Source organism: Chlorocebus sabaeus, chromosome 11 (genome assembly GCF_047675955.1).
Source record: "Chlorocebus sabaeus isolate Y175 chromosome 11, mChlSab1.0.hap1, whole genome shotgun sequence".
Taxonomy (NCBI): Eukaryota; Metazoa; Chordata; class Mammalia; order Primates; family Cercopithecidae; genus Chlorocebus; species Chlorocebus sabaeus.
The window spans coordinates 54,501,262-54,521,178 of NC_132914.1; the positions used below are offsets into that span (position 1 = coordinate 54,501,262).

At 48.9% G+C, this 19,917-nt stretch overlaps 2 protein-coding genes across 5 annotated transcripts; one reads left to right on the forward strand and one right to left on the reverse strand.

The window, feature by feature from the left end:
* The first annotated feature begins 7,761 nt into the window (after positions 1-7,761).
* On the forward strand, positions 7,762-11,828 carry GPR182 (G protein-coupled receptor 182). Of its 4 annotated transcripts, none has more exons than XM_008003717.3 (3): positions 7,762-8,058; positions 8,610-9,882; positions 11,579-11,677. In XM_008003717.3, exon 2 carries the CDS (start codon positions 8,626-8,628, stop codon positions 9,838-9,840), a length of 1,215 nt encoding a protein of 404 aa, XP_008001908.1. In that variant the 5' UTR covers positions 7,762-8,058; positions 8,610-8,625; the 3' UTR covers positions 9,841-9,882; positions 11,579-11,677. The 4 variants fall into 4 exon arrangements, with proteins under 4 accessions (XP_008001908.1, XP_072876974.1, XP_008001907.1 ...); XM_073020873.1 differs by lacking the exon at positions 11,579-11,677 and adding an exon at positions 10,912-11,004; XM_008003716.3 differs by lacking the exon at positions 11,579-11,677 and adding an exon at positions 10,889-10,991.
* A 397-nt stretch (positions 11,829-12,225) lies between these two features.
* On the reverse strand, positions 12,226-19,917 carry ZBTB39 (zinc finger and BTB domain containing 39). The gene is made up of 2 exons (XM_008003715.3): positions 19,814-19,917; positions 12,226-18,381 (listed from the first exon to the last, which is right to left on the reverse strand). The coding sequence occupies exon 2, from the start codon at positions 18,335-18,337 to the stop codon at positions 16,199-16,201; it is 2,139 nt and encodes a 712-aa protein (XP_008001906.1). The 5' UTR covers positions 18,338-18,381; positions 19,814-19,917; the 3' UTR covers positions 12,226-16,198.

Below are 19,917 nucleotides of genomic sequence, written 5' to 3' on the forward strand. Positions count from 1 at the left end.
TATGCCCTGGGTGCTGGCTCCACTGTCCTCCGCCCTTCCCTGTCAGAGCCCACATCCAGGATGTGGACCCCTCAGACACTGAGAGGCTAAAAACATTGCTCATTTGGACAAGGACAATGAGGACGGTGTGTTCAAAACCTTGCCCAAGCAGGGAAGGATATGAACCCTAGTAACTGGAAAGGTATTACTTTAGTTTTTATCAAGGTGTTGATGGACAGGAGGGATCTTCTCCTCAGGAGACTACAGAAAGGGGTACAGACTGTACCTCACTGCTGTCCAAGGAAGGTCCCTCCAGGTGAGGTCGAGGAAACTATTTCATAACTGGTGGGCAGGATGTAGAGGGGCAGGGAGCTGGGGGAGTAGGGGTGGGACAGAATAATCCAGGGTTTCTTTGCACTGGGCGTCTCTCCCACTGTCCATGTTTGCCCAATTTCCGTTCCCTAATTGAAGGAAGAAGTGGAGATGGACTGGGAGGGGGAAGGAGAGGTTTCCTGCAGAAACCAGAGGCTAGCAAAGAGCCGCGCGCCCCCTGGTGGTTCTTCTCTAGCCCTGCAGTCACGACGTGTGCATCGGCCTGGGATCGGCCAAGGCTCTTCAGCTCATACCAATGGTCACACTTTCCAGCATCAGGGCGCCCCCATATCTCCCTGCACGAATCCTCCAAGAAGGAGGGAAACAGCAAGACTGCTGGCTGGTAAGAGACTGGATTCGTGTTAATTAAGCAATATGGATGGTGCCTTGAGTGTGCTGCATACTAGAGGTTTGACAGACTCGCAGGGGGTCCGAGACTGAGTCCTGTCATTTTTTTATTTCCAGCCCCTGGCAGCGCTAGCTTCTAGCAGAGATAATGAATGTTGAGGTAGCTGACACTGCAACATCTGGCTTCGCTTTCCATTTTCATCACTATTTCTTACATCTTGCGACACTATGAGATTTCCTAAAGCCTCCATTTTTCTCTATAAGGAGGGAGGAGAATCCCGATGACTTTGTCAAGTCCTCCCAACTCCAATTTCAGGGAGTCGAAGAATCCATATGCCTTTATTAAAATGTTGAAAACTTAGAAAGATTGGGTCTTGGGAAGCACTGGAGAATTTCTGACCAGCATACGTTAGGTGCTCAACAAAAGTTAACAGAAACGGAAGAAATCTGGAATCAACAAGAGACTTACCACATCTACAGAGAGTCTGGGGGAGGGGTGCAGATCAGGAGATGGGAGAGTGAGGGAGAAACAGAAGCTGGGAGAGATAGGAGACCGAAGGAGCGGGGAAGGGTGGAGGCATGCGGGGAGGTTGCCGATGCTGTAGGCAGCAGAGGGATATTAATAATATCTGGGTCCCTTCCAGTCTCTTATCAGTCTTTTCAAGCTTCCTCTTCCTTAGACTAATGTCACACCCTCTCCCTTCTCACACTTGGGAAATCACAGAGGAAACAGTTGTCCTTCATCTCGTGAAAGATAGGGGGTGGGAAGCAAAGACATTCACTTTCCCCTTCTCAAATCCCTCTGAGATCATCCTACAAATCCCTCAGCCTTCATGGAGACACCTCCTTCCTCACGCAAGAAATTTCCTAGAATTCCTAGGGCTGAGTCAGCTCCACAGAAGTGGATACCCAACATTGCTTTTTTTATCCTGACCCCAGTCTAGGAGAAGCTCTCCACGGGTCTTTTTTTTTTTTTTTTTTTTTTTTAAGCTTTTGGACATCGTGGGCCCCTTCGAGAATCTAAGGAAGGTTATAAGCCCCCACAAAAATGCACATAACACAACAATCAAAAACTTGCGTATACTTTTCATAGAGTTCACACCTAAAACCATTAGCTGCATGGAATCCAGCTCAAGAATCCTTGTAATATGGGCTTATTGAACTACTAGCTGTGTGACTGGGGCAAGTTATTTAAAGTTTCTGTGCTTTGGTTTCCTTGTCGATGGTAGTACCCACTCCGCGAAGTTGTTATGAGGATTAAATGAGGTGATATGGATAAAGCCCCTTACAACTGCATCTGGCCAATGGTGCGTATTCAATAAACATTAGCTGTTACTATTACTACATCTCTCTGTGGTAATTCATAGTGACATCTGGGAATGTTCCCACCCTTCTATGTAAAAAACACAACCCAAGACAGACAAATAAAAGACCTGGCTCATGTTGATCTAATTCAGAGAGGAAAAAATGGCTGGTGGTAATAGGACTAGAGAGGTCTCTCAATGTCAATCCCACAAGAGGGGATTCCTTTTTCCTTATCCCCAACAAGTGGAAAAAGGGTATGCTTGTATATATTATCTCATGTATCCCATATAATAACCCGTAAGGGAAGCATCATTATTCTCACCTTATATATTAAGAAACTGACATTAAACTCCTATCTCTCACCAGACACAAAATTCAACTCAAGATGGATTAAAGACTTACATATAAGACCCAAAACTATTATTAAAATATTAGAAGAAAATCTAGTATTGGGGTAAAAATCTAGTATCTAATATAAGGAAAAGTCTCCTGGACATTGGACTAGGCGAAGAATTTATGACTAAGATCTCAGAAGCACAGGCAACAAAAACAAAAACAAACAAATGGGACTTAAACTAAAAAGCTCTGCACAACAAAAGAAATAAGCAACAGAATGAACAACCCGCAGAATTGGAGAAAATATTTGTAAACTACTCATCTGACAGGGAACATATCCAGAATATACAAAGAACTCGAGCAAGAAAAAAAAAAAAAAAAAAAAAAAACCCACAAATAATCCCACTAAAATGTGGGCAAAAGACACGAATGGACATTTTTCAAAAGAAGATATACAAATGGCCAACAGATATATGAAAAAATGCGGCCGGGCGCGGTGGCTCACGCCTGTAATCCCAGCACTTTGGGAGGCCGAGGCGGGCGGATCACAAGGTCAGGAGATCGAGACCATGGTGAAACCCCATCTCTACTAAAAAATATAAAAAAAAATTAGCCGGGCGCAGTGGCGGGCGCCTGTAGTCCCAGCTACTCGGAAGGCTGAGGCAGGAGAATGGCGTGAACCCGGAAGGCGGAGCTTGCAGTGAGCCGAGATTGCACCACTGCACTCCAGCCTGGGTGACAGAGCGAGACTCCGTCTCAAAAAAAAAAAAAAAAAAGAAAAAAAAAAAAAAAAGAAAAAATGCTCAACATCACCAATCATCAGAGAAATGCAAATAAAAACCACAATGCCATATCATCTTACCCCAGTCAGAATGGCTACTATTAAAAAGATTTAAAAAATAACAGATGTTGGCAAGGATGTGGGGCAAAGACAACTCTTAAACATTGCTGGTGGGAATGTGAACTAGTACAACTTCTATGGAAAACAGTATGCAGATTTTTCAAAAAACTAAAAGTAGAACTGCCATTCAACCCAGTAATCCCACTACTGGGTATTTACTCAAAGGGAAAGAAATTAGTACATTAAAAAGACACCTGCACTAGTATGTTTATCACAGCACTATTCACAATAGCAAAGACATGGAATCAACCTAAGCGTCCATCAGTGAATAAAACGATAAAGAAAATGTGGTATATATACACAATGGAATACTATTTGGCCATTAAAAAGAATGAAATTATGTCTTTTGCAGCAATGTGGATAGAACTGGAGATCATTATTTTAAGTAAAACAAACGAGGCACAGAAAATCAAATATTGCATGTTCTCACTTATATGTGAGTGCTAAAAGATGTGTACACATGGATGTGGAGAGTGAAATGGTAAACAGTGGAAACTTGGAAGGAAGAGGGAATAGGAGATGGGTGGATGATGAGAAACTAGTCGATGGGTACAATGCATGTTATTCTTGTGATGGATAACCTGTACATGTAACAAAACTGCACATGCACCACATCAATCTGTACAAATAAATATTAAAAAAAAAAAAACAAAAAACCAAAATCAAAAGAAAAGAAACTGAGATTAAGAAAGGTTAAGTGACCTGCCCAAGATCACACAGCTACCAAGTGGTGGAAAAAAGTGTCAAAAACAGGTCTGATTCAAAAACTGGTGTTATCTCCACAGTGTCTTGTAAAGACCTGGTGAACAGGGAAAAACTGAGCAGAGAGAGCCAAGGACAGGGGAGTGGGGCACAGGCTTTGAGGAGACTAGAAAGCTCCTAATCAATCTGGTACTGCTGGGCAAACCAGATGCCTCTCTAGCTTGGGGAAGCTGTGGCAGGAGGGCAGAGCAACCTCCACGACTAGACTTGGCTTCCTGACTCAGTGGCCTTCTGGAAGTTCACACTGTGGACACGAGTGCAATCACTGCCAAATGCCTCAGCCTTAACCTGTCCACAAGGCACCTGCCTCCACCGGTAAGTCAGACACATGGGTTGATCCCTGGGACAGCCTGCCTCATCCCTTCTGCCAGGGTCCAGGCACAGCCCTTTTCCCGACCCGACTCTGGGAAGTCGTCTGTCTTTATCTCTGCCTCTCAATACCTCCTCCCTGGTACCTTCCTTCCTTTCTGATTGTTGATCACAAAATCTTGTCTACACTTTTTTGGGGAAAAAAAGTGGGGCGGGGAGGAGAAAGAGTAAATTTCCAGGAATTGTTTCACTGCTGCTGTTCCTGCTGCATAGGGCAAAGCTGCTGGCCTGCTCCTTTTGCCCAGGTTGGCGAGGAGCCTGGCCTCCTGCTCCTCCCTCTTTCTCTTCCTCCCAGTCTCTCTCTTTCCAGCTGCACCCCCACCCCCTAAAAAAGCCCCACATGAAAACTGCAGAGCTATCACTTATTTCTTCCTGAGGGAGGAGCTTTCCCTTCTGCCAGAAGGAACCACCATCACTTCCTCTTTCTACAAATACACATTGGGCGACAGGAGTAGGTGGGAGCAGGGAGCAGGTAGAGGTGAGGCTGCACGGGGGATGTCTCCATGTGGGAAGGACAATTCAGAGACCCAGGAGATAGGAGCCACTAAAGGGCAGTCTTGTGAGGAACAGAAATGGTCACAGATGTGGCCATCTAGAGAGGACAAAGTCCAGACCAGGGTCTTCCTTGGAGGGTGCTTGGTCTAGGATAGGCTTCATTTGCATGGGTCAAAAGCATGTAGTGGGAAGGGGAAGTTCTCAGAAGGATCCTTACTGAAGAAAAATATCAATGGGATAGAAACTAAGATCCTAGAGAGAAAATGAGAGCAAAACTAACTGAAAAATTGAAGTAAACAACATTTTACACTGTCGTGGTTCATCATGATGGTTTGTTTTTGTTTTGTTTTGTTTTATTGAGACAGAGTCTCGCTCCATGGCCCAGGATGGAGTGCAGTGGTGTGATCTCAGCTCACTGCAACCTCTGCCTCCTGGGTTCAAGAGATTCTCCCATCTCAGCCTACTCTGTAGCTGGGATTACAGGCACGCACCACCATGCCTGGCTAATTTTTGCATTTTTAGTAGAGACAAGGTTTCACCATGTTGGCCAGGTTGGTCTCGAATTCCTGACCTCAGGTGATCCGCCCACCTCAGCCTCCCAAAGTGCTAGGATTATAAGCATGAGCCACCTAGCCTAGCCCATGATTTGTTGTTGTTGTTGTTGTTTGTTTTGTTTTTTTAAGAGATGGGATCTAGCTGTCTTGCCCAGGCTTCAGTGCAGCGGTGTGATTATGGCTCACTGCAGCCTTGAATTCCTAGTCTCAAGTGATCCTCCCACCTCAGCCTCCCAAGTACAGACTGCATCACCATAACTGGCTAATTATTTTATTTTTTTGTAGAGATGGGGGTCTTGTCTTGTTGCCCAGGCTGGTCTCAAACTCCTGGGCTCAAGCAGTCTTCCCATCTCAGCCTCCCAAAATGCTGGGATTACTGGTGTAAGCCACTGCACCGGCCATGATAGATTTTGTGATCTCAGAGCGATCTGATATGTAAGTGGAAGGTTTAAGAAAACTGCAAAATTAAAAATATCCCCTCCAATGGAGATAAATGGCACTGATGGTTGCATAGCAGTGTAAATGCACTTAGTGCCACTGAACCGTACACCTAAAAATGGTTAACATGGTAAATCTTATGTATATTTTACCATAATAAAAGAATCAATTAGCAAACTTTTAAAAAATATTCTCTTTGAGTGCATAAAACGTGGTGTGTGTGTGTTTATATATACACACATACATAAGGGAATATTACTCAGCCATGAAAGAAAATGAAGTACAGATGCATGTTCCAATGTGAACGAACCTTGAAAACATGCTAAGTGAAAAAAAAAAAAAACAGACACAGAAGGTCACATATTATATGGTTCCCTTTCTATTAAGTATCCAGAAAAGGTAAATCCACAGGGACAGGTAGCAGAAGGTTGGGGGCGGGGGAATAGGATTGATTGCTTAATGGTTATAGGGTTTTCTTTGGGGGTAATGAAGATGTTTAGCACTTTAGACAGAGGTGGTGGTTGCACAATGTGCATGTCTAAATGCCATTAAATCACACATTTTAAAATAGTTAATTTTATGCTATGGGAATTTCACCTCGACTTAATATATACTCAATCCCCTCCAGGCGACACACCTTTGGCTCAGGCCTAGGCAGCTCTGCCATCTGCCAAGTGTGGCTTGTGTAACACACAACCTCTCTGGGCCTCAAAGAAGGTGAAGAAATCCATCCTCCCCAGAGGGGTATCTCCAGAATCAAACGGTATGAAGTGAGGTGAAAGCCCTCTGACAGGCAGGAAGCTCTGCTGACACACAATGTTCACCCATAACATGCAGCTCAGAATCCCTTACCCACTAGTTTGGAGGGAGAGACAACTCTGCTCTCCCTCCCCCACACCCCATCCCCTGCTCATTCCCTGCCAGCCACCCACCACACCCTTCACGCAGAGAAGTATAGAGCCACAGGGGGAGGGCCATTCTCTCTCTCCCTCCCCATTTAGGAATCTCCCTGAAGCTTTGACAAAGCCCCCTTGACACCCCACATTCAATTTTTTTTTTTTTTTAACTCTGTCACCCAGGCTGGACTGCAGTGGCCTGATCTCAGCTCATTGAAACCTCTGCCTCCTGGCTCAAGCGATTCTCCTGCCTCAGCCTCCCAAAGTGCTGGAATTGCAGGTGTGAGCCACCATGCCCAGCCATTTAATCTTATCTTTCTCCCCAGATTCTCACCTCCAGTCACAAGATGAAGGCAGGGAGCTCACAGCCCTGTGAGGGGCTGGGGAGAATGGCAGGGTTGGGCCAGAGTCATTAAAAGCCCAACTGATTTTCAGATTTATTTTAACCCTCCCCTACACCTCTACATCCAATTTCACTCTAGTAGGAATTAAGGCAGGGGAGGCCGGGCGCGGTGGCTCAAGCCTGTAATCCCAGCACTTTGGGAGGCCGAGACGGGCGGATCACAAGGTCAGGAGATCGAGACCATCCTGGCTAACATGGTGAAACCCCGTCTCTACTAAAAATACAAAAAAAATTAGCCGGGCGCGGTGGCAGGTGCCTGTAGTCCCAGCTACTCGGGAGGCTGAGGCAGGAGAATGGCATGAACCCGGGAGGCAGAGCTTGCAGTAAGCCGAGATAGCGCCACTGCACTCCAGCCTGGGCGACAAAGCCAGACTCCGTCTCAAAAAAAAAAAAAGACAGTGGAGAGAGGGATTCCAAGCTGACTTAGGGAGAGGAAAATACATATATATGTGAAGCATTTGCCACAGGCCCAGCCTGAGCTAAGCACTTTCCTTCCCTCAACAGCTCCTTTAATTCTCACAGCATCCCTTTTAGTAGATAATATTGTTGACCCCACTTTGCAGAGGAGAGCACTGAGGCTAAGGAAAGAGGTAAATTCATTCAGTGAGTGAGGGAGGAGTTGGGATTTTAATGCTGGCAGCATGACCTCCCTGCCACTGGCACACCAGGTCTTTTGCTGGGACGTCCCCTGTAACCGGATTGGGGGAATGCAGGAAAAACCCCCGCCTTCTCCACAGAGCCTCAGCAGTGACAGCTACTTCCCGGATGGGAAGGGCGGCCGTGAAGCCAGCACGGAAGCCAGCCCCACAGTCAAGGGCCCTCCAGCCTCCTCACAGCTCCCCACAGCCTGGACCTGCCGGCCCTCCCTCCAGGACGGAGGGGCTCCCAAGGGAAATTGAGGTGAGTGTCGCCCTCTCCCAGGGAAGATAGGAATCAGGGCTTGGAGACAACTGGCTTTCCCGTGTGATCCACAGGTTTTCCTAGGGGTGAATCAGATGTGTGTGGTGTGCGTGTGTGTGTGTGTGTGTGTGTTCCACACTCACGGTCCAAATAACGAGACAGAAAAAGAGCAATGAAGATCTGTGCAAAAGGGCTCAGGAATGAACTGCCAGGAGAGAGGCGGAGGTTGGAGACCACCTAGGAATGGCGGGGGGGCATTGAGGGGGTTGTTGAGGGAGAACTGGCTGGGGGTGGGAAGAAATGTTGGTGGACACCAACAGCCCTGGCCTCTTCCACCTGAAACCCCTTAAGAAAGTATCTCTGCTCTTGGGTCAGAGCTAGCAAGTAAGTTGTGTATTATTTATTCACAGTTTGAAAGCTAAACTTCCCTTTCTTGCCTCATCAGCCCCAGAATCTTTCCCCAAAGCCCCCGACTCCCTCTGGCCTCTACCTTGAGGACACAAGGCTCTCAAGGTTTGCTTTCCCTTCCAACCCTCCTTTCATCCCAATAGGTGTGTGCTGGTCCCAATGTCAGTGAAACCCAGCTGGGGGCCCGGCCCCTCGGACGGGGTCACCGCAGTGCCTGCCAGTGACCTTGGAGATATCCACAACTGGACCGAGCTGCTCGACCTCTTCAACCACACTTTGTCTGAGTGCCATGTGGAGCTCAGCGAGAGCACCAAGCGCGTGGTCCTCTTTGCCCTCTACCTGGCCATGTTTGTGGTTGGGCTGGTGGAGAACCTCCTGGTGATATGTGTCAACTGGCGCGGCTCAGGCCGGGCGGGGCTGCTGAACCTCTACATCCTCAACATGGCCATCGCGGACCTGGGCATTGTCCTGTCTCTGCCCGTGTGGATGCTGGAGGTCACGCTGGACTACACCTGGCTCTGGGGCAGCTTCTCCTGCCGCTTCACTCACTACTTCTACTTTGTCAACATGTACAGCAGCATCTTCTTCCTGGCGTGCCTCAGCGTCGACCGCTATGTCACCCTCACCAGTGCCTCCCCCGCCTGGCAGCATTACCAGCACCGAGTGCGGCGGGCCATGTGTGCGGGCATCTGGGTCCTCTCGGCCATCATCCCGCTACCTGAGGTGGTCCACATCCAGCTGGTGGAGGGCCCTGAGCCCATGTGCCTCTTCATGGCACCTTTTGAAACGTACAGTACCTGGGCCCTGGCGGTGACCCTGTCCACCACCATCCTGGGCTTCCTGCTGCCCTTCCCTCTTATCGCAGTCTTCAACGTGCTGACGGCCTGCCGGCTGCGGCAGCCAGAACAACCCAAGAGCCGGCGCCACTGCCTGCTGATGTGTGCCTACGTGGCCGTCTTTGTCATTTGCTGGCTGCCCTATCATGTGACCCTGCTGCTGCTCACACTGCATGGGACCCACATTTCCCTCCACTGCCACCTGGTCCACCTGCTCTACTTCTTCTATGATGTCATCGACTGCTTCTCCATGCTGCACTGTGTCATCAACCCCATCCTTTACAACTTTCTCAGCCCACAGTTCCGGGGCCGGCTCCTGAATGCTGTAGTTCATTACCTTCCTAAGGACCAGACCAGGGCAGGCGCACACTCCTCCTCTTCCTCCTGTTCCACCCAGCATTCCATCATTATCACCAAGGGGGACAGCCAGCCTGCTGCAGCAGCCCCCCACCCCGAGCCAAGCCTGAGCTTTCAGGCATCCCCTTTGCTTCCAAATACTTCCCCCTTCTCTCCCCCTCAGCCTCTTACATCCAGCTGAGGTAGAGGCCAGGCTCCTCCAACAGTGAAGGAAAAGACACAGGTGAGAGTATAGGTGGGAGATTTGGGGGAATGTAGAGGGGAGGGTCAAATTTGTGTCTATCTTAAAATACTGAGGTATGGAGAGGGAGACAGGGTCGGGAGGGATAGAGAGCAGGCCCTCAGTGTTGTACTATTTGTCTTGGTCCTTGTGTCTAAGGAGCCATGCAGAAAAAAAGGTGAAATAAATGGGAGAGATAGTCATGGACTCTGGATCTTTTAAAAATCTGCACTTCCAGCTGGGATTGGGAAGGGAGCTGAGGCTAAAGAGGTGCTCGGCAGAGGAAACTAGACACATTCATTTCATAAATCACTCTGGCCGGAAAGAGTGAGCTCTGCAAGAACGTCACAAAACTCCTTTCGTGTTTGTGAGCTTGTTGATCTTCCAGCTCACTATGCAGGTTATGGGGACAAGAGGCCAGAGGCCAAGGAACCAGGCGACCCCAGCAGGACGTTCTCCAGCTGTGCATCCTATGCACAGCTATGATAAGTGAAGGGGGATGGGGATGTCAGGGGTGGGGGCAAAGCCAAGGTCTGAGACCTGCACCCTGCAGCTGGGTGAGCTGCAGGGTATCTCTACCCTTGGCCATCCAGGAAACACAGCTCTATTTCCTTGTTGACACCCTCCCCTCCCCGTTGTCCATCCTGCTCCCTCCCCACAAGCAGAGGAGCTGTCCCAGAGTCACATAGCTGACCTCCTCCCAGCTTCGGATCTAGGAAACTTCCAGACTTCTAGGGAGACACAGAGCTACCAGAAAGCCCAACCCACCCCCCTCTCTCTCTCCAGATCATAGGAAAGTATCAAGGGATGTCATTCTGGGAGCAGCCCTTGGGACAGCCAGCAGCAGGTGCTGACAGATGCTCTGTCCTTCACCCTCTGTCCCCAGCACCAGATGGGGAAGGCCACAGTGGAAACTTCTCAATTCCGTCACAGGGCAGAGCTCTGACACTGTTATAAGTCAGTTCTCCCTGGCCATGTCTTTTCATAATTTTCCTGTCCCACAACTTAGGTTCCTTAACACTTCCTCTACAGATGAAGCAAAGAAGTCCTCTGTTAACAAGTAGATCTTCTGGAAAAGGATCACTTATGTTTGGGAGACTAGGACCCTGTCCATGAAGAACTCGGAAGTAAAGGCCTAAGAACAGGATCTAGTTTCCGCCTTCCAATTCCACGTCCTTTGCCTCTTAATCCTGCCCATGGTGAGGGGACTAGAATCACTGATAGCCTCTTCGCCATCTCCTCTGTCCTGCTCAAGTGCTTGATGTATCTGGAATGTTTAACTTGGAGCAACTACTCACTGACCTGGAGACCACCTGTTCTGCTTTGAGAAATCAGACCTGTTCTGTGGATGCACTGACCATGTGCTCCAATTGCATATGCACCCAGGTTTGTCAGGAGCATGGAAGGAAACCTGCATCTCCCTGCTCACTGGGCCCAAACCTGAAAGGGTCTTATGCTGCAGACAGCTGCTCAGTAGCACAGAGCTGAAGCCTTTTTGAATCAGGAGTCTGGGTTGTGGCTTGGGTCGCAGTAAGGGCTTAGCCTACCAATGCAGAATTCACACTGAAAAAGACTTTCCTCTCTTGTCCCAACATAAAGAAGCAAGCCAAGATCTGATGCCCCTATCACTGCCTCCTCTGACGTGGGCTACAGGAGTTTCCCAAAGGAAACCTAATTTTACATCTCTGTCACATTGCAGGTCACCTCAGAGGCCACTCTCCCAAGATTAGTTATCACCCTGGCAGTATGAATGCTTCCCTAAGGCCTCCCATCCATGGAGGGGAAGAGTGGGAACCAGCTGTTACACTCAGCATCTACTGAGCACTGATGGGAGCCCCGCCTGGGCCATGTGCTCTGGGGCCAAATGGACATCACTCCCTAACTTCTTGAGGTCTGTCTCCTCTGTGGAAACACCCGTATATCAACCTCATTAAACTATGCCAAACTTTTGCCTCCTCCCTCTTTCAATCTGTCTCACTCCACTCAAAGACACACCATGTCCCAGCAAATCAAATGGCATTGGCAAAACAAATTGTAGCCAAATCTCTCACTTAGTAACATTAGTCCAAGTAGACACGGGCAGGGACCGACCACTCTCTCTGGGCTGATGGAGGATCCTCTCAGGAATACTCCCTGAAAAGGTTGAGTCTTTGACTTAATTTCCCACTAAAAACAGGTCAACAAGTTAATCCCAGGGAATTCCAGCTACAGAAAAGGAAAATGTGCTACCTGAAAGAATTCTGGCATCTGCTGGGCAGAAATGTGCTACTGAAAGGGTGATGAGCCCTGATATTCTGAACTCCAGGTATGAGCATATTCATAGTAGGTAGGGAGAGGGAAGAGAACTCTCATTTCAAATTTCTTTTTTTATTCTAAATAAAAACCACACTTTGTGCTGAACAATGGAATATAAAAGAATCAGATGTACAATGATTTTAGACATCTACTATTTGGGGAAAAAAGTTTACAAAATATACAAAACTTTACAGCAATAGATAGTAAACACTTAAATATTAGGAGGTCAGTACTTATTAATTTAATGGAAGGAGTTAGACGTCAACAACTCTTCTGTTTCGTGAGAGACTTTAGCTATTCAAGGTGGGGGCGGCGAGTGGATTGAACAGGGGAAGGATTTTAAAGAAATATCAAAATCGAGTTTCATTTTCATTCTGATGTTAAGCTTATGATGCATAACCACACTGAAACTAATGCTGTGACCCTGCCTCCTGACTCATTTGGTGCAGGATTTACGGAAAAGAGTCCCAGATGGATGCAGACCACTCCATAGAGCCCACACCCAAACCAACAAATACAGTGTCCATCTAGAATTTGCTTTGGAAGTAGTCTGGGGCTTGGGGAAAGGGCCACAGGAGGCCAGAGGAGGAAGAAAATTCAACACTAGCAAAAACATGTCTAGGAAAAAGATATTTAAGCCCAAAGGTTTGGCCTGGAGACAAACAGGTACTCATAGATCAGAAAAGAAGGATATTAAAAAAAAAACTTTTACCCATCTCCTGGTTCTTACAGGTCACCTGGGCCTGACCCCTATCCCACCTCCTTTCTTCCTAACTAGCCATGGACGATGGGAACTCCATGTAGTCACAAAATTTAGGACCAAATACTAAGGTTTAGCAGAGCTTCCCAGCAGGTGCTGTGGCATCAGTAAGTCACCAGTGGGTCACTAGAGTGCCAGGATACTAATCTCTGCCTCTGGCCACATGGAGCCTCTGCTGTTTAACCCCAGGTACTACACAAGTATTACCATTTTCCCCTCAGAAAACAAGTTGGGAATGGCCTCATATTTGGTTTAATGCTCTATGATCATTCTTAATAATTTGTGAATAAGAGAGCTCCACAAATGATGTAGCTGGTCCTGAGTACATACCAAGAAAACAGGAGAAGAGGATGTTCAAGGCTTAAACAGAACTTCAGAGTAACACACAAGACAGTACTAAACTAGGCTCCAGGAGAGAGGGAGCAACAAAACCAAATGAAAGGAAAGTCAAAACAATTAAAAATGCAAAATAAAATGAATACCTTCTACCAGGTATCCCAGGGTGCCCTATGCCACAATATAGTGTTTCAAGTAAAACCATTCAGAAGAGGGTGAGCTAGAGGCAGAGGAAGCAGACATGACTTTGGCAGGGTGGAGGGAAATGGGGAAGTTCAGGTGTGAATATAAGGGTCCCCAACAGGGAGAGGGTTTGGTCAAATCTCATAAGCTACTGATCCTATGACATATCTGACTGGGACCAACTGGGCCACCCTGATCAATCTGATCAGCCCCAGGGGGATCAGGGGATGCAGTTTTCTGTCTCGTGTTTCAAGGGCACAGTTTCAAGGATCTGCTTTTTGGTTTACTGGCAAAAAAGGAAAATTTCACAGTTTCAGGTTAAGTACACAAACCATCCAGCACCCATGATGCCCTCTGTTAAGGAAAAAGGTTTCTCCAGCACATGTATCTGCTCTCAGCCACTTGGCTGGTTCCAGTAATTACCACCTCTCTCACGCCAGCATTTCAAAAATCAGTCCTCACCAACAGTCTGGGAGGTACTGCTCATGCTTGAAAATGTAGCAGACACTTGATTGTAGTCTGTTACACATCTCCTTCTTAATTCTAATGGTCAGTGTGAATAAGAAAGGGAGAAGCCAGTCAGCAATGAAGAGTCGCAACACTGCTTTCCTGATGAGGATGTCCTGAGGGGACACTGAACAAGGTGGGTTTAGATGGTCTAAGGTGGACCACTGTACAAGTCCCTGCATCTAATGGTTTAAATGAAGGGACTTGTACAGTGGTCCACCTTAGACCATCTAAACTGGCCACTGTACAAGTCCCTTCACCAGACAGTCATGCACTCCGACTCTGAGGCTTTATCAGTTCAGGGCTGGGGAGAAGCAGCAGGTCCAACAGGGATGGAGCTTTGGTTTGTCCGACATCTCAATATAAATAAGGACAGGAGGCTTCCAAACTGTGCAAATAGGTCCCTCATGTCACTTGCTCCCCTCAACCCCAATCTACTCCATCACAGGATGGAAAGGGGTTGAAAGGCCTGGAATTTAACTGGCCCGAACTTTCTAGAACATACACCCATGGCCTAAAGTGTTCCCTGGGTTTATTATGCTAGAGATAATCTGGAGAAGAAAAGAATTTGCTTAAGGGCTTGACACGTCCTCCCTTAGTTATACCCCTGGTTCTCCAAATCTCTGGTCAAGGCTGTTTTCTAGAATATGGCTACTTGGTGGGGAAAAACTCATTTTCCTAAAGTCTCTTATACAAAAGACATGCTGGGTAATGTGTATACAAAAACAAAAATAAATAAATATTAATGTCCAAAAAGGCTTTGTGAGTTAATGAAAACTAACTGCTTGTGAAACAGCCCGGGGTGCTGCTGAATCCCACCAGGGGCAGTGTCAGGGCTGAAGCCACGGACTCCCAGAGCTCACCTGAGCAGGGTGAGGTAGTATGAGCTACTGAGGTGGCACCTCACAAGTATGCAAGATCGAGGGCCCTATCCCTCAAGCCTTCTTTGGGCAAAGCCCCTTAGAAAACCAAGTAAGAGTGGAGCTAACCAGCTGCGTGGGCTGGGCCGGCACACTCTGCATGCAGCCACCCACGGAGGGCCTGAACCAGCTGCCATCCAACAGCGACCCCTGGAGGTAATGGCAACAACAGATCAGGATAAATTCCAGCAGGTCAAAGGTGAGCTGCCAAAGCTCCGGCACTGTTAGCACAAAGTAAACAACAGGTTACCCGACTAGGACAGACAGTCAGAACGCACACCCTGCTACACACCACCAGCTACTCAGGTCCCTTTAATTCTGAAGGGCTCGCGGTCTGCAACTCCACCACTTCATGGAGTCAGCTCATCTAAACCACGGGCCAAACACTTCTGGGCAGGAGACCAGATATAAATTAAGGCAAGGCTGCTGCTGTCAGAGACATCCCCACCTCTCCACCAGGACACTCACAGCCAACAGAAGTGGCCAAAACAGATGACTATATGAAGTGGTTCCCTATCCTCTCTGCCCCACAGAAAGTCAGACGTCCCGGGCCAGCACTCCATAAAATCCTGTTTCTTTGGAAATTAGGAGAAAAGAGAAACCTCTCCCATCCATCCAGGCTGCCACTTCTGGTGGCACCACAGGACACCTCTTCTGGCTGGCAGGGATTCATCCCAAAGCTTTCTGACCTAAATAGAAAGCTCTGTCCCTAGTATGGATCTAGCTGCCAAAAGATTTTCACTGTCCAATCAGCAGATTAGGGTCGTAGATAAGCAGACACCTACATCCCTGATACCTTGTCCCTGCTGAGGGCTGGAACCTGAGGGAACTGCCCTGCTGACCTGTCTTTTCTGAATGACCACATTCCCAAAATCTTTCTCATAGCTGGTCATCCCAGCTGCAGGCCTGGCGGGAACACCCACAGTGAAAACCTCCCTTTACTCCCTCTGTTCAGTGAGGCTGTTGGTTGGATTCTTAGCAGCATAAAACCTATCAGTAAACTAAAACTAGAGAGGCTGGGGAAGGGGGTCTAGTGGACACCAACTGCTTAACTAGATCCCAAAACCAGCCTCAAAAGAATAAAACAGCCCTTCATGGGCAAGAACAGGTATGGAGGTAAATGTGATAGGGCTGTTGCTTCTCAAAAACAGTAACAGCTTATGTGCTATTTCTTCTTCTTTCCTTCTTTAAACACAACACAGAACAGAATTCCTACCAAGGCAAAATTATAACTTCAGCTGGGGAGGGACCAACAGCTCTTAGATATCAGCGTCCCAGCTGCTGCGTGGGAGCTCCCCGTGGCTCTGCCGGGACCCAGTCAACTGTCCGGGTTCTTTTCCGCCTCTTTGGAATGGATGATGTACATGAAGGTCTGCTCGATGGTGAAGTCAGGGGGGAGGCTGCCTTTGTGCACACCAACATGCTTGCTCATGAGGTTAAGGGTGGAACTGTAGTGCCCACAGACTGTGCAGCGGTACATAAGGGCCCCCGAGTGTGTCTTTAGGTGGCACTTGATGGTTGAGCGGCCTCGGAAGAACTTGTGGCACACCTTACATTGGTATGGCTTCTCGCCCGTGTGGATCCGCCGGTGGTAGTTGAATTCGCTTGTGTGGGCAAATCTTTTGCCACAGACCTTGCAGCTATACTTGCTGTTCCCAGGTTGGCCCTGCAGTGCCAGCTCTTCACTCAGAAACTCCTCTGCTGGCAGCTTCCGCTTCTGGAGAGCCGGGTGCTGTAGCCCAAAACCAGGCCGTGCATCAAGGCCACTGGAGCATTTGTGCTGGCTGACGTGGTAGCGATAGGCAGCCTCTGACTTGAAGCTCTGGCTGCACAAGTGGCAGCGGAAGAGGGCATCTTCCAGGCTTTGGTGCACAGCCATGTGCTTCTCTAGAAGATGCCAGTCCACAAAGCTGTTGGCACAGACAGAACAGGAGAAGACTGAAATGCCGAGATGGGACAGCGTGTGCCACATGAGGCTGCAGAGGTTAAGGTGACGCTGGTCGCAGACACTGCAGGCCTGGCCCTTCAAGTTTAGGTGGTCAAGGATGTGGCCCCGGACCACATGGAAATCTTTGGCCAATACTTTCCCGCAGGCAGAACATTTCAGCTCTGGGGAGGCTGCTCCTGAAAAGACACCCAGCTTCCCTGGCAGGGGATCATTGGGGTGGACAATGATGTTGTTCTCAAATATTCCATCCCGTCGGTGAAGGGTCAGCTGCCACTGGGTAAAGAACTTAGTTTCACACATGTCGCAGGAGAAAAGGAAAATACCAATGTGGGACAGGACATGGGTTACCCGGGAGTTTCGGTCCTGGAAGTGGGTCTCACAGACCTTGCAGTTGCCCGTCAGCAGGTCCACGTGGTCCCGAGCATGCTGCCGGATCAGTTGAATGTTGGGCTCTAGAACTTTCTTGCACACTTGGCAGGGCATGGCCTTATTCTCCCGATTGTCATTCTCTCCAAAAGTCAGCTCATCCTCACTGTCATCACTCAGCTCAATCACCTCCTCAGCTGTGCCTATATCCTCAGCAGGGTCTTCAAACTGCAAGTCATCATCCCCCAGGTCCTCGAGCTGGAGCTCATCCATCTGCCCAAAGCCTGGATCTTTGGAGTGCTCACTATTGCTCAGACAGGAGTTGGTCTCAGTAGTAATGTCTACTGCATTGTCAGGGGTGAGGAAGCTGTTTTTACTGAAGTCTCCATTGCTTTGAACTTTGTATGGCTGGCAGGAGCTGGTGCTGGTCTGGATGCCCGTGCTGACAGTGCCTAGGACTGACTGGGTCATCATGCTAGGAACGGACGTGAAGGGAGCAGGGGTGTCATGGTCTTCTGTCTTTGGTGGTGGTGGTGGCGGCTGCAGCAGAAGCAGGCTATGGTTAGCGTCACTGGCAACATTCCTCTCTTCCTCTTTATAGCTCCCTCCAGCATCACTCGGCAACACATAGTTTCTATCAGCACCAAGGTGGTCCCCACCAGCTCGGAGTTCTCCAAGGGGATGGGCAGGTTCTGCCAAAGGACAACTCAGGGTACCAGAGTGGCTCTCATTGGTGCTGGTCAGGGGCTTGGCCCTGGCAGTGCTCTCTAGGTCAGGAAAGGTAGAGTGACAGGCCTGGAGGAGGTCCTCCATACCCAGACGCTCAGCCACCTCGTAGATGACCCCAACATTGATCAGGTCTGTAAAGAGTTCTGATGTGTAGACAAAGCTCAGAACCTTCTCGAAGTTGGCAGGGGTGATGAAGTCCACCACATAGGTCCTGGCAGCATCAAGCCCAGTATTCAGGAAGAGGTTCTGGAAGTAGCCAGCTGCACAGGCCAGAACAGCCTTGTGGGCCGGGAAGGAGCGGCTCCCCACCACAATGGTGACGTCGCACATGGTCTCTGAGAGCCGGCACTTGTTGAGTTCCTTCAGCAGGTTGTTGGGGTGGTTGGTGCTTTGCAGTTTGATCCTCATGCCCATCTTAGCAGCTCCTATGAAATTACCTCCTTATCAGCACAGTTAATCTGTGGACAGCAAGAGAAAAAGATGGATGGCCAAACACATCCGTGCAAAAGAGAGGCTATGCAGGAGAAAATACCACCACTCTGAATGTTTCCAAGCCCCGGGTGGGGATCAGGAGTAAACTGGCATGGAGAGTTCCTCCATTATGACAAGACAAGGACATCTCCCCCTGTATATACTCAAAAGAGTTAAGACAAAAACCAAAAGGATTGATGACAATCTGATAGCTTGGTCTTAAGCTGGTGCCTAGAGACGAACTAGAGGCATTCCCTCGGACACAATCTTATACTTCATTACCAGAGCCACTGGATCAGATTTCTCTATTCATTTCCTCCCAAATACAAGCTTTCCTACTTCATTGAGCATATTCTTTTCCCTCATGATGCCAAATGCCATGCACATGCTTGAACACAACTATCAAAGCTCCACTAGCTACTGAGGAACAGATAAGTTAGTTCCATCTTTTAGCTTTGTCATTGCTGTGTCTTCAACCTCTCAATCAATCTCTAAATAAATCTCATGTTCTTGAATCCCCATCTCTCTCTGCCTATACTACATACCTGCTCTCTGGCCTTTAGATAACCCAGAGCCATCACAGTCCCTGTATTCTGTGAAGTTAAAACACTCAGAATGTACAGCAAAGCAAAGCAGAACACAACTGTGGTAGTATTTAATATTACTTTAATATGTTGTATTCTTTTTGGTCACCCTTTTCGGGGTTTATATTTTGTTGGCCCTGCACTAACATATATTTACTTGATGCCGCAAGAAAGACTTCTAATTATACAGGTAAGACTCCTAGAGGCTTGTTCACTACCACTTTCTGCCCTTTCTGACTCCTGCACGACTAAGGAAGAAGAGCTACTTGAATCCCTGTTCAGTCTCACAACTGTGTGCAACACAGCCCCTTTCTCCATCTCTCCAGATTCTACCAACAACTCCCAACTTTTTCTGGGGCCCAGAAAGAGTCTGAGTATTGTGGGGTACCGGCCAAGCATCTCCCGGGCCCTGGTGGCCACCCCTGAACGATCGGCGGGTCGCAGCGCTGGGCAGCCAGAGTGGAGGGTGCGAGAGGGGGAGGCTGGGAACTTCCGAGGACACCCCAACAATCTCCGGGCGCCGCGGTCTCCCCTCCAGAGACTCGCATCTGGGAGGGAAGGGCGCTGCATCGGCTGGGGCGCTCCCTCCGGAGGCACCGAACGCCTCGGTCCCTCCACAAACAGCGCAGTGCTCACCCGGGTGAGCCTGGCGGGGGCACGGGGCTGAATAAGAGGCCAAGAGAGGCGCGGCGGGGCCGGCCGGGGTCGGCGCGCGGGCGGGGAAGATGGGTCCGGCCGAAGGGAGCGGGCAAGAGAACCCCAGCAAGAGCGAGAGAAATGCCGGCACGGGGGTCGGGCTTCGACCAGGGGCAGTCCTCGGCCTGGCCGCGCTTACCCGGCTCCGCGGGGCCCCGAGCACCATCGCCGCCGCCGCCTCACACAAAGGCCCCGGCCCGCCGCGCCCGGCCCGACGAGGAGGCGGCGCCGCCGGCCGCGGCC

Excerpts from the sequence above, each read along its gene's own strand:
- GPR182 (XM_073020872.1), top strand. The coding sequence starts at position 8,626 with ATGTCAGTGAAACCCAGCTGGGGGCCCGGCCCCTCGGACGGGGTCACC.
- ZBTB39 (XM_008003715.3), bottom strand. The coding sequence starts at position 18,337 with ATGGGCATGAGGATCAAACTGCAAAGCACCAACCACCCCAACAACCTG.